Source organism: Boleophthalmus pectinirostris, unplaced genomic scaffold (assembly GCF_026225935.1).
Source record: "Boleophthalmus pectinirostris isolate CB_2022bp ecotype Guang Dong unplaced genomic scaffold, ASM2622593v1 HiC_scaffold_11, whole genome shotgun sequence".
Classification (NCBI taxonomy): Eukaryota; Metazoa; Chordata; class Actinopteri; order Gobiiformes; family Gobiidae; genus Boleophthalmus; species Boleophthalmus pectinirostris.
The window spans coordinates 22,726,226-22,739,486 of record NW_026570994.1 but is presented as its reverse complement, the minus strand read 5'-3'; the positions used below and the strand labels follow the sequence as shown (position 1 = coordinate 22,739,486).

The window sequence follows — 13,261 nt, the reverse complement described above, 5'->3', positions numbered from 1 at the left end:
AACAGAAAAGCAATGATTATAGATTAAATATTGTTACTTCTATACATTTATAACAACATTGCAAGCATAAAGTATCATTAGTTTTACCGTTTTTTGGCTCATTTTGTTTTGTTTTTTTTAGACCACCTCCTTTTTAGTCTTCTCAATTAACGGGAAACAGTGGGTGTAATAAATAAAACTGGCACAACAATCCCATAATCACACGTCGATCATCACAGAGAGAGTTAAAATTAGACCAGGGTGACGAAATTTTCTAAATCAAAAACTGGGATTGGTGGTTGGAAATAAAAAAAATTGCGAAACGAGTGTAATAAAGCAAACTGTTCCACGCTGGGTTCATTCATGACTAACGCGCGAGTCAGCACGGTCACATTTTCTTTGTGTTTTGGTCGTTTTTAAAGCAAATTTCCTGTGTTTTAACTACTGCTTGCCTCTCTCTCTCTCTCTCTTTTTTTTTTTAATAACTGTTTTATTGGTTTTAATTAACATTTCAAAACATACAAAAACAATAGGCGAGTTTCAGCTGACGTCATTGTTATTAAAAGCCCGCGTTGCTGCTGGGAAATATTTTGGTCGGAGGCAAGAAACACGGTAGCGTCAAACACAGTGCGTAACCTCCTGTATTTATCCCCAATAATGGTAAATTCCTGCTGCATTATCGGATGCACAAATAGAAGCACGGAAGAAGGAAAATGTCTTTTTCGTATTCCGAGTGAAAAGAACCACTAACGGTGAATTAAACGACTTTCAAACATCCGCAGAGCAAACGTAGAAGATCCTAACAAACCGTGGACTCCAACAAGTTCAACAACACATCGAGACTCTTGGAGGTTTTCATCTTTTCTGCTGTGAATGGCCCAGGAGTTTCCACCAAGTCATTGTGGATATCGCCCAAGTGAATATTTGTCCAGGTAGTTGGAGATTCTGACCAGAAATTTGGTTTGGTCCAGGCTCTGTCGGGGTTGAAAAGGGAGATTTGTCGTCCATCAATGCTTATGACCAATTTCTGGTCAAATGGTCTTGGGTCGTCTGCCGTTCGAGTGGATAAATAACCGGGATCAATACCCTTTACGTGTTTTCTCGCTCCGTCCGTCATGTTGAATTAGTGTTTCTTGCCGCTGACCAAAATAATTCCCAGCATGCAACACGCACTTTTGTCAACTATGAAACTCACCTATATACAATCAAAAACAACGTAAAAACAGTCTGGAGTTACAGGTTCTTATTTAAACATGCATTTGGTATTGACATTTTTATGTATTATGTTGTTTTCCTGGTGTCATTTATGAATACATTCCATTTTTCCCATTGCTCATCGTATTTGTACTTTTCAGTTTAAGATTATATGTTATTCTTTCCATCACTGGGATATTCCCCACAATCTTGATCCAGTCTCGTTGTGCAGGTGGATCTGGTTGTATCCAATTCTTTGTAATTCCCTTTTTAGATGCAGCTAAAACAATTTTTGTCAAATACATGTCCTCGTTCCTTACTACATCAGATATTTCCCAGATACATCACCAGACATGTGTTCAGAATTCCATATGCCAGAATACTCGTTAAGGTTGTGTTTAATTGTTCCCAATATACCCTCATTTTCAGGTAACTCCAAAACACGTGTGTGATCAGCGGCCTCTCTTTACTGTCAAATTGGTCAAAAAAAAAAAGGGACAATTGGAACATTTCTTGTATGAAACTGGGACACTGTTGGGACAAGGGACACAGGCTCAAAACTGGGACTGTCCCGGGTAAATAGGAACGTCTGGTCAGGTCTGAGTTAGACGTGTTTTATGGCAATAGGATGACGAGATTTTCAAATTTAAAAAAACTAGGACGTCCCTGGATTGTGGTGGTTAGTAATAATAAAATTGCGAAACGAGCGCGTAATTAAGGAAAATCGTTCTGCGCTTGGTTCATTCATGACGAACATGTGAGTCAGTACAGTCACATTTTCTTAGCGTTTTGGTCGTTTTTAAGTATTTTATTTACACAAATGACAATGTATACCTCTCTTTACTGTTGGAAGGCGTCAAATTGGTCAAAAATACGGAAAACCTGGGACATTTTTTGTATAAAAGCGGGACAAATGAATGGTTTTGGATAAATCTGCTGGGACGGGGGATACAGGCTCAAAACTGGGACTGTCCTGGGTCTGGTCACCCTAAGTTAGTCACGTTTTATGGCAAGAGCGTAGGATGACCAGATTTTCAAAATAAAAAACTGAGATGTCCGTGGTTTGTGGTGGTTAATAATAATAAAACTGAAACGAGTGTGTAATTAAGGAAAAATGTTATGCTCTCTGTCCATTCATGACGAAAGTGTGAGTCAGTACAGTCACATTTTCTTTGCATTTTGGTCGTTTTTAAGCAGCTTTTCTGTGTTTTACCTAAACAATGACAATTTATTTACTGTTGGCAGGTGTCAAATTGGTCAAAAATACATAAAACCTGGGACATTTCTTGTATAAAACTGGGATAAATCTGTGGTTTTAGATAAATCTGTTGGGGCAGGGGATACAGACTCAAAAGAGGGACTGTCCCAGGTAAATAGAAACGTCTGGACCCTAAATTAGACGTGTTTTATGGCAATAGCATAGAGCTGTTCAAATATTTTCAAAATAAAAACTGGAACGTCCCTGGTTTGTGGTGGCTGGTAAAAATGAAACTGTGAAACAAGTGTGTCATTAAAGAAAATTGTTTTGCACTCTGCTCTAATGTGAGTCAGTATAGTCACATTTCTTTGTGTTTTGGTCATTTTTAAGAGGTTTATCTGTATGTTACTAGGGATGTAACGATATCCAAATCTCTCGGTACAATATCATCACGATATGCATCTCACAGTACGATATTTATTGTGATATTTTGAAGAGGCTGATATATTTGTAAATGAGACACTTTTTTGCTTTTAAAACACCTTGACAAGATTTTGTTGTGAATTATTTCCGTCATAATCCCAAGAATTCAAGTCAAAAACATATTTCTTCATGTTGTTTGCGCTGAAATGAATCATGTGAAATGTAGTTCCTGATGTTTATAAGATGTTGCTTCTATAAAACCATGAATTTAAGCAAAGAAACTTGTAATTCAATATATTGTGACAGCCCAGGATATTATTGTGAGATTTTTGACGATATCACGATATTTTAGTTATTGTTTCATCCCTATAGTTTACCTAAACAAATGACAATGTAAGCCTCTGTTTACAGTTTGCAGGGATCAAATTGGTCAAAAATAGTGACATGTCTTGTATAAAACTGGGCCTAATCTGCTGGGACAGAGGACACAGGCTCAAAACTGGGGCTGTCCCAGGTAAATAGAAACGTCTGGTCACCTTAAATTAGGCACATTTTATGGCAATAGTCTATGGTTATAAGATTTTTAAAATAAAAAACTGGGATGTCCCTGGTTTGTGGTGATTAGGAATAATAAAATTGTGAAACGAGTGGTAATTAAGTAAACTGTTCTGCACTCGGTTCATTCATGACTAACATGTGAGTCAGTCAGTATATGTCAGTTTGGTCACATTTTCTTTGTGTTTTGGTCATTTTTAAGCAGCTTTTCTGTATTTTTACCTCAACAAATGACAATTTATGCCTCTCTTTACTGTTGGCAGGTGTCAAATTGGTCCAAAATAGGGACACCTTGGACATTTCTTGTATAAAACTGTAATAAATCTGTTGGGACAGGGGACACAGGACTCAAAAGTGGGACTGTCCCTGGGTAAACAGAAATGTCTGGACCCTAAATTAGGCGCATTTTATAGCATTAGTATAGGATGACCAGATTTTCAAAATAAAAATTGGGACGTCTTTGGACTGTGATGGTTGGTAATAATTGAGTTATGGACTCGGCACTAATGTGAGTCAGTGTAGTCACATTTTCTTTGTGTTTTGGTCATTTTTAAGCAGCTTTTCTGTATTTTATCTACTGTTTGTCTCTCTTTATTATTGGCAGGTGTCATATTGGTCAAAAATAGTGACACCTTGGACATTTCTTGTATAAAACTGGGATAAATCTTTTGGTACAGGGGACATAGGGCTCAAAAGTGGGACTGTCCCCGGGTAAACAGAAACGTCTGGACCCCAAATTAGTCACGTTTTATGACACTATCAGAACGCTGACACAGATGCGGATTGGGGCAAACTCTAAACAAATCCGTGACAGTGACATTGTTCCGTATGACAGCGCGTTGGACGGTGCTGTTCGGGTCTTGAGGCCGGAGCGTGACCCGCAGCGGCCCGTCACTCTCCGCGGACTGACAGCCACAAACACTGCACTTGTCCCGGCCTCATTAGCGCCCAATTACCGCTCCGTGACGCGTTTTTACTCCCCCGACACCGCGCCAGAACCACTAAACAACGCATTTCACCTCCACTGCGCACGTACGCGTTCAGCAAATCACGTACGGTTGAGAAATATGAGCAGAAACAGAGCAAACGCGCCGAGCTAAGCGGCTAATCTGAGTTCCGTATACAGGGAAGTTGTCAGGCTAAGCTAAAGATGCTAACGCTAAACAAACGGCAGTAAAAGCGTCAAAACGACCGCGCGTAAAGATCTGGAGACGCGTCCGGACTCTGCGTGCACTTACCTGGATGTTGTGTGGGTTTGCGCGTTAATCCCTCATCCACAGGGCCGGTGACAGAGGCCCCGGGCCCCGCGGACAGAGGCGCACGCAGCCGCGCACAGAAGCAGAAGTTTGGCCCCGAACTTCACTCGAGTCCCGCTGGGCCACGACGGAGAGGCCCAGCCGTGGACGCTCACACCCGGCTATAATCCTCCAGGACAGAGCCGCAGCGGGGTGCCGACGGGTCCGGGCGAGTGTCTGGGGGGGTCCGGGCGGGCATGCGAGGCCGGAGCGGGACCTAAGCGCTCATTTGGACGCACTTTTGAGGCTTGTTTGTGACTGTGGAGCTTCGCTGCGCGCTGCCTCCAGCTGCGTCAAGCTGACATGACATTTACGACTGGAAGAAGTAACGCCAAAATAAGAGCGTAAAAGTCATCACTAACACAAACTACAGTCATTACAGTTTAATAATCCACCGTAAACCAGTTTTCTACCAAACCGTACACGAGCTGGCTCCATTTGTGAACTCATTTGTGAAGATGGAAACGCTTCCCCTTAAACCTCAAATCTAAAAATAAAAATAAAATTGATTGAATCTCAGAAATAAAGTTAAATGTTTAACCAAAAGTACATGTGAACATAAAAAGAGGTTGGAATCTATTAACCCTCTCCAGTGTTGGGGAGTAACAGATTACATGTACCGGAGTAATCAGAGTACAAATTATGAGCAACTGTATTCGGTTACAGTTACTGTTTCAGTGAACTAAACTAGATCTAAACCAGGTCTAAACCAGGTCTAAAACAGGTCTAAAACCAGGACTAAACCAGGATTAAAACCAGGTCTAATCTAAATCTAAACCAGGACTAATCCAGGACTAAAACCGGAGTAAAACAGGGTTTAACAGGACTAAACCAGGACTAAATCCTGCTGTGTGGACGTGTCTCCTCGTCTTCTATCAATACTATTTTTAATTTGGTTGAGTGAAGTCTGGGCTTTTCATTTTCTTTTAGCAGACAAACTTCTTATGTGAAGAAATCCGAGTCTTTGCTTCTCTACAGAAAATCAAGTAATCCAAAGTATTCAGATTACGTTACTCACTTTAAGTAATTTAATGGATTACGTTACAAACTACATTTTGGGGTAATTGACTGAATCTCAGAAATAAACTTAAATATATAACCATAAGTACATGTGAACATAAAAACGGCTATTAAATCCATTAACTCGCTCACAATCCCACGGAAATCGCCCCCAAACCATCTGTTGTCATGACGACGTGATGTTCGACCGGAAACCACATTAACCATTTTATTACAGAAGAAAAAAAAAACATTCATAAAATATCTTATAATCAACTTTAAGAATGTTACAGCTACACTCGGTCAAAGTATACATATACATATATATATTTATTTATTTATGTGTTAATTTTGTTTTGCCAAATCTCTGCGCCGTCGTGACCCGTTTTTGCGTCGCTGCGTCACTTCCGCTTAGTGTAGAATTTTCATAACATCGGAGCGGAGCAGTTCGGGCTAACGCTGCGGCTTTTGTGAACAAATCCTCTCCGAACCCACTCAGAATCGCAATGTCAGACACGGTAAGATCCGCTTTTACGCCACCCCGGAGGCTCCACGACCGGGCCACGTCTGTAATTACTCCCCGTTTTCCGTTAGATCGCGTTGGGTCGTGCTACCGCGGCCTAGCGTTGTATTATTAGCTTAGCACAGCGGCATGTTTACAGCAGCTTCTGGCAAATCTGTAATGACAAACTCTTTCATTGTTTTTAGAAAGTAGCGTTTATAGACTCCCAGCTGATATATAAATCGCATTTGTACGTTTCCTGTTATTTTCTGATCGCTGTCTAGTGTTATTAGACTTTTAAGCTTGTGTGGCTACTTTCGTTCATCACCATTTGCTCTTATTCAACAATGTGGTAGTTTTAGTCACGTAACAATCACCAAAATATCGTGATATCGCATCGTCGAAAGTCTCACAGTATATCGAATCACACGTTTCTTTGCTTAAATGCATGGTTTTATAGAAGAAACAGCTAGTAAACATCGAGAACTACATTTCCCGTGATGCATTGCAGCGCAGACAACGCGAAGATATATGTTTTTACTTGTTTTTTGCGATTATGACGGAAATAATTCACACTAAAGGCTTGTCAAGGTGTTTTAAAAGTAAAAAAGTGTCACATCTACAATTATATCAGCCAAAATATTGCAATAAATATCGTGCTGTGAGATTTGGATATCGTTAATAGTCATTTGTGGTGTTTTTGTAAAAGCCCAACAACAGATGAATATTGACAATTGGCTAAAATGTTGTGTTGTGTGTAACTTTATGAAACATACTTACTGGCAATAAAAATAAATAAATCAGAACTTTCAAGGGGAATAATGTCCAAAAAATTATATAAATGTGTTAATATTTTCACCAATGATTCTACTAAATATATTAAAAATAAACAGGAAAGGGAAGGTAATTTTGCTCTGACAGATGAAGAATGGGAAAATATGTATATAAAAACACCAATGGAGAATGACAAAATCACATAAAAGAAAGAATTTGGGTGGAAAAGTATATCACGTTGTTTTTTTTGTTTTTTAATAGCACCAAACTTAACCAAAGTGTCGATTATTCACAGGGAAATTCAGAGTTTTGGAGAAACTGTGGCTGCCAAGAGGCCCACTGTTAACGTGTGTTTCTGTCTTTAATCTGACCATCCCACTTGACTTCATAATGACGGACCTGGGCCTGAAAACACACTGCCACGGACACGATCAGTGGATATATCTCTAGAGCGTTGTGATGGAGCCGTCTATGATTCTAGGCGCTGTTTTCCCCTTAAATGTGACTGTACCCCCGCACACACACTCCGATTCATCCCACTTCTGACACCAGATGTGGCTCTATTAAAAACTCAGGCAAGATCGAATTTCCAAGTGCAGGTGGTTTTATTGCACCAGTGTCCAAAAGTGCAAAAAGATCCCAAAACAGTGCAAAAATATTTACAGTGAGCAAAAATGTCCAATAAGTATTTACAACAAAAGAAACTTGGTCTTTTAACGGCAGGAAAAAAGACTATTACAAAAAAATGAACCATCAATCAACATTTACATTATTTAAATTGAAATGTAATCTACAACATGGGATGCAGTTTGTCTAATTTGTTCTGTCTCTGTGTCATGTCAGTGTTTATCTTTTCAGAAATGCTGAAAAAAATAAAATATATATATAAAAACTTACCAAATGAACCTAAATAAATGACTAATTGTTCCGTCTGTGTGTGTGTTTCGACAGGAGGAGACTAAACCGTCCAGCCAAGACGGAGGGGACAAGAAGGACGGAGAGTACATTAAATTAAAAGTGATTGGTCAGGTACGACGTGTTGATAACAAAGACTCACGTGTGCGATTTTAAGTCACGTCTCTTTCACTTGAGGATGACTTTTGTTTTGTTTGTCTGATCCTTCTACAGGACAGCAGCGAAATCCACTTTAAGGTGAAAATGACCACACATCTAAAGAAGTTGAAGGAGTCGTATAGCCAGAGACAGGTGAGGAGCGAGTTTTGGAGACTCGTGTTTATATCAAAGTTAAATCTGCGCCCGCCGAGACGCGTTAACATCAGGACTTAACCTACGTCATGTCATTAGTGGATTATAAATATAAACACGCCGCAACCACAGAGTCAATTCAATTCAAGTTTGTTCATATGTCACATTTAAAACAAATTTAGCTGACCAAAGTGCTTCACAAACAAGTCAACAAAACAGAAGAAACAGTTACATAAACATATAAACAGAAAACATGTGAAAACTACAATAAAAACACCAAGAAAACCTGAACAGCTTGTACTAAATACCAGGGAAAAGAGGTGAGTTTTCAGATCGATCCACTCGCCAGGACTAAACCAGGTCTAAACCAGGACTAAACCAGGACTGAACCAGGTCTAAACCAGGCCTAAACAAAGACTGAACCAGGACTAAACTAGGACTAAACCAGGTGTAAACCAAGACTAAACCAGGACTAAACCAGGACTGAACCAGGTCTAAACCAGGCCTAAACAAAGACTGTACCAGGACTGAACCAGGACTAAACTAGGACTAAATCAGGTCTAAACCAGGAGCACAGCTGCCGAGTCGATCTCCTCCGCTGATGGTTTCATGTAATAAAAACACTAAAGTCTCTTTCGGTCTGGTCCATTGTTCCAGGAAAAGACTCAAGTATTTTTATTTATTTTCTCCCGTTCGTCGTGTGTGATCACTACTCGCCCGTAAAATTCCATAACATTAAAACTCGCCCGTTTCAGTGACTATTTACGGAGACCCGACCCGGTGCAGGACTCTGGCCCAAAGTAAGACCAGAGGATGTGACAAAACATTTTTCAGTGATTTAATCTCCTATTAATCAACATTTTGATTCTGTTTTGTTTTGTTGCTTTCAGTAATTATTTCCTGATCATAAATAACCAAGATAGATTTATAATGAATGCCATAAAAATGTCTTTCCCCGAAGTCTAAACTCCAAACCACATTGTTTTGTTTTCCTGACAGCGGCTCGGCTCCGGTCACGAGCTGATCATTGACTATTAGAAATAACTTTATCTCAATCCTGATTAAAAATTGATTATTAATTGCACAGCCCAACCTCAGTGACACAACAACAGCTCTGGTATGACTAAACTTATTGGTGGAAGAGAGATTTCGTTTGGTATTAAATTAAATAGTTAAGAATCTAAAGTCCAGTACAATTTCCTTTATTAAATGTTTAAAAACGTGGTTATTTCTTGTTTTATGTGTGTTTTCATCTCACTGACCGACCGTGTGTTTGTGCTTTTGTGTGTTTTTTGTCTCAGGGCGTCGCAGCGAGCGCGTTAAGATTTTTGTTTGAAGGGCAAAGAATCGCAGATAACCAGACTCCAAAAGAGGTGAGTGTCTGGTAGAAAAGCATGTCGTATGTTGTTTTCTATTTTTGTTTTTGTAAAGGTTTGGGAGCAAGTTTGTCAGAGGAGGAGAAGAGAGGGTCAAAGGAATAGAGGAACAGAGGAGAGGGTCAGAAGGAGCAGAGGAGGTTCAGAGGAACAGAGGAGAGGATCAGAGTAATGGGAGCAGATGACAGGGTCAGAAGGAGCAGAGGAATAGAGGAACGGAGAAGAAGGTCAGAAGGAGCAGAAGAACAGAACAAGGTCAGATGGTGTAGAGGAGCAGAGGGTCAGGATGAAGCAGGGGAACAGATGAGAAGGTCTGATGGAGCAGAGGAGAGGGTCAGAAGAGTAGAGAATTCAGAGAAGTGGGCAGAGGAGGAGAGGAACAGAGGAGAGGGGCAGAAGGAGCAGAAGAACAGGAGTGGGTCAGAAGAAACAGAGGAACAGTTGAGAAGGTCTGATGGAGCAGAGGAGAGGGTCAGAGGGGTAGAGAATTCAGAGAAGAGGGCAGAGGAAGAGAGGAACAGAGGAGAGGGTCAGATGAAGCAGGGGAACAGATGAGAAGGTCTGATGGAACAGAGGAGAGGGTCAGGAGGGTCAGAGGAACAGAAAAAATAATCAGATGGAGCAGAGGAACAGAGGAGAGAGTCAAATGAAGCAGGGGAACAGATGAGAAGGTCTGATGGAACAGAGGAGCAGAGAAGATGGACAGAGGAACAAAGGAGTGGGTCAGAAGAACCGAGGAGCAGGGGAGGGGATCAGATGGAACAGAGGAGAAGGTCAGAAGGAACAGATGAACAGAGAAGAGGGTCAGAGGAGAGGGTCTGAGAAATGGAGGAGAAGATCAGGAGGAACAGAGGATTAAACTTTCTTCTCTTTTGTCTCATTGCAGTTGGGGATGGAGGACGAAGACGTGATTGAGGTTTATCAGGAACAGACTGGCGGACTCTGGAACAATTAATTCCCCCCCTCACCTTTTCCCCACCTCTTTTTTTGTTTTTTTTTGTTTTGTTTTTTTCTTAATTTTGTATTTTATTTTGTATGTATTACGATGTTTTATTTTGTTTATTTTCAAACCATCTGCATCCACGCGCCGCCGGTCAGGGCTCTGGAGAAAGAAAGAGAAAGAGAAACGTCAAAGGGATGAGTCAAGCAATACATTTTTCCTCCACGCATTTTTCTTAAGACACTTCCTCACCTTCTGGACTGTAGACTGCTGTCCCGGGTTGCTTTCTCAGACGTGTCGCTGGAAGAAAAACGACAATAATAATCACGTGTTGTTTTATTGTGTTGTTTAATTGATAGAATGTTTTAGTTTTTAGAAAATCGCTCATGACGTTTTGAAGGAGAAGTACGAATTTCCGCGTTTTTAATATTTGAATTTGCCCAAATCGTCGGGACTTTAAAGGCGCTGTGTCTGTTTTTTTACTGTTTCAAAATGTGAAAAACGGAGCTAGAACGTTTTAAACCGTCGGCGCAGTGGTCCAATTTTATTCCTCGTTGTAATTTGTCGCCAAAAGGAGTTTATAAAAGCGTTTTCACGGCAAGAACGGAGTCGAAAAAATCAGGTACAGTGCCTTTAATTTGCGATTTTCGTGAAATTATCCAACTTCTCCTTTAAAATGATTTTGATAGTTCTTGTTACAAAACTAAAGCCCAGATTTCTGTCGCCGTACCTCTGTCTTTCTTAAAAAAACGGGTAAACTGGCTGCTAGTGCTACTGTTTGGGCTTTGCTTTTCAACATTACCTATTAAAATAACATTATGGAATAAAATCAAATCTGTTTGTAATATTCATTCTGTAGGTCGCTGCTAGTTTTTACAGTTTTGTCACTTTGTTTTTGTTTGTTTTTTAAATCGGGGATGTTATAATCTTCATATTTCAGGATGTATTTACTTCATTTCTGTTTTGGCTGCAAAGTCGGCGTATTGTTTTGAAAAATTGTGATGAAATTTACACGGAAAAAACCAAAACCTTTTTATGTTGGGTTTTCTCGCGTTATCGGCTGGTTTTCCGGGAGACTTTGTACATTGTAAAGTGCCATCTCGCTCCATTTCAACACTGCATTGATCGAACTGTACAAATCTGTGTATTTATAATGTCTATTCAACTCTGGTCGCTTTTTAACTGTATTACCTGTATATGTGTGATAGTATTAGACAGAATTTCTCATGTAACTTTGTATGTCGTCATTTATTTAAAGCTAGACGTTTATTTTGGAGAAAAAAATTGCCTCAAAAACCACAGTTAACCCGCAGATCTGTCTTGGACCAAGCAAAACTTTTTATTAATCTGCAATTTCAGACACATTTCGAGGCGTGTGGATGAATTTCAAAGCAATAATTGGCCAAAAATCCATAATTACTCAAGTAAACGCATTTATTTTATAGTAGAAAGTTGTTTCAGACCCCTACAGTAATTTGAGTTTTTGTCCAGATTTTTCAAAATGTTCTAAAAATACTCCAGCGTTTCTTAATCTTTCTACAACAGTGTAATGAGGAACTTTTCCAGCTCCATTGAAATAGTAAAAAAGTAAAAGAGTAACTTTGATTTTATTGCAGATTAAATGAGCTTGTCTTGACTCTGACTTGTGCATGTGTCGGTGCAGATGGTTTGAAATTACAGAGCTGTTTGTTCTTTTGGAATAAAATATGCAAAACTACAAAAAAAAAAAAAAAAAAAAAAAGGGTTTTAGTGGTTCTTGATGATAAGTGAACTGTAGACGAGGGCTGGTGTCGTTGCCGATACGATACCTCGATACACAGGCCACGATACTGATAAAGCTTTCAACATTTTCAATAATCAACAAAAGACGGAAACAGAAAAGACTAGAATCTATTAAAACTGTAACAACTCCGTACAGAACAGTTCTTTTCAGAGCATTAGTCCTGCACAGTGGCTTGTTTTTTGTTCCACACTGATCACTAGAGGGCAGTAGTTGTCAAAAGGGTCAATGGCCTTTATAAAGAACACACATTTTTACAAAACAGAATAAAGCGAAAGAGAAGGTCTCACACATGACGCTCACTCTGGTCCTGCCGCTGTAATTTAGTCTTTATTTATTTATTTAGAACATTTATATTGTCACAAAGACGCTTTACAGAGCATTATTCATTCACCTAGTGATGGTAAACTACTGTTGTAGCCACAGCTGCCCTGGGGCAGACTGACAGAAGCACGGCTGCCAAGCCAATTGGCGCCAACGGTCCCTCCGACCACCACTCGTGCACACACCACTTTCATACTGACCAATCAGCTGTGATCTGTGAAGTCATGACGTGGTGGTCGTGGCGTCTGTCTGTGTCCCTTTTGTGTTTCAGCACAACAGTAAACGTTGCGTGGAGATGGACGTAGACGAAGACAGACATTCTGTGTCGGCAACGATTCCCCAGATCCCCGAGGATTTAAAGCCGGAACAGAGAGAATATATGGTGAATTTTATCAAGAGGAAAGATGTTATTGTCCTTCTTCATATGGGATTTGGAGCATTACATACATCACGACCAAACAGCGAATACTAATGCTGCGAGAAAGTGAAACCGGCGGATGAGGCTAATAGGACTTGGGGAACAAGAAAAAATGATTTAAAATAGGATTTCATAGTAAAGTTCTGTGAGCAAATGAGGATTATACTGATATTACTGATATTACATTCAAATGACAGAAACAAGGCCCCACATTTGGTCTGGTGCATTCACATTTCATTTTATTCTGATAAGATTAAATTCGAGTCGTTATTCTTAGAAAAGGGTGAAAAATATGCAC

At 39.9% G+C, this 13,261-nt stretch overlaps 2 protein-coding genes across 2 annotated transcripts in view; one reads left to right on the top strand and one right to left on the bottom strand.

The window, feature by feature from the left end:
- map3k2 (mitogen-activated protein kinase kinase kinase 2) overlaps window positions 1-5,072 on the bottom strand; it is a 28,518-nt gene extending 23,446 nt beyond the window's left edge. The window contains exon 1 of the mRNA XM_020930872.2: window positions 4,588-5,072. The gene's annotated coding sequence lies outside the window, so the exon portion shown is untranslated. The remainder of the gene's footprint in view (window positions 1-4,587) is intronic.
- Window positions 5,073-6,022: 950 nt separating this feature from the next.
- Window positions 6,023-12,083, top strand: sumo1 (small ubiquitin like modifier 1). The gene is made up of 5 exons (XM_020930871.2): window positions 6,023-6,161; window positions 7,871-7,948; window positions 8,048-8,125; window positions 9,427-9,498; window positions 10,388-12,083. Exons 1-5 carry the CDS (start codon window positions 6,150-6,152, stop codon window positions 10,454-10,456), a joined length of 309 nt encoding a protein of 102 aa, XP_020786530.1. The 5' UTR covers window positions 6,023-6,149; the 3' UTR covers window positions 10,457-12,083.
- Window positions 12,084-13,261: the final 1,178 nt, after the last annotated feature.

Excerpts from the sequence above, each read along its gene's own strand:
- sumo1 (XM_020930871.2), top strand. Across the intron at positions 8,126-9,426 it reads AGTCGTATAGCCAGAGACAG|GGCGTCGCAGCGAGCGCGTT; the intron begins GTGAGGAGCGAG and ends TTTTTGTCTCAG. Across the intron at positions 9,499-10,387 it reads ATAACCAGACTCCAAAAGAG|TTGGGGATGGAGGACGAAGA; the intron begins GTGAGTGTCTGG and ends GTCTCATTGCAG.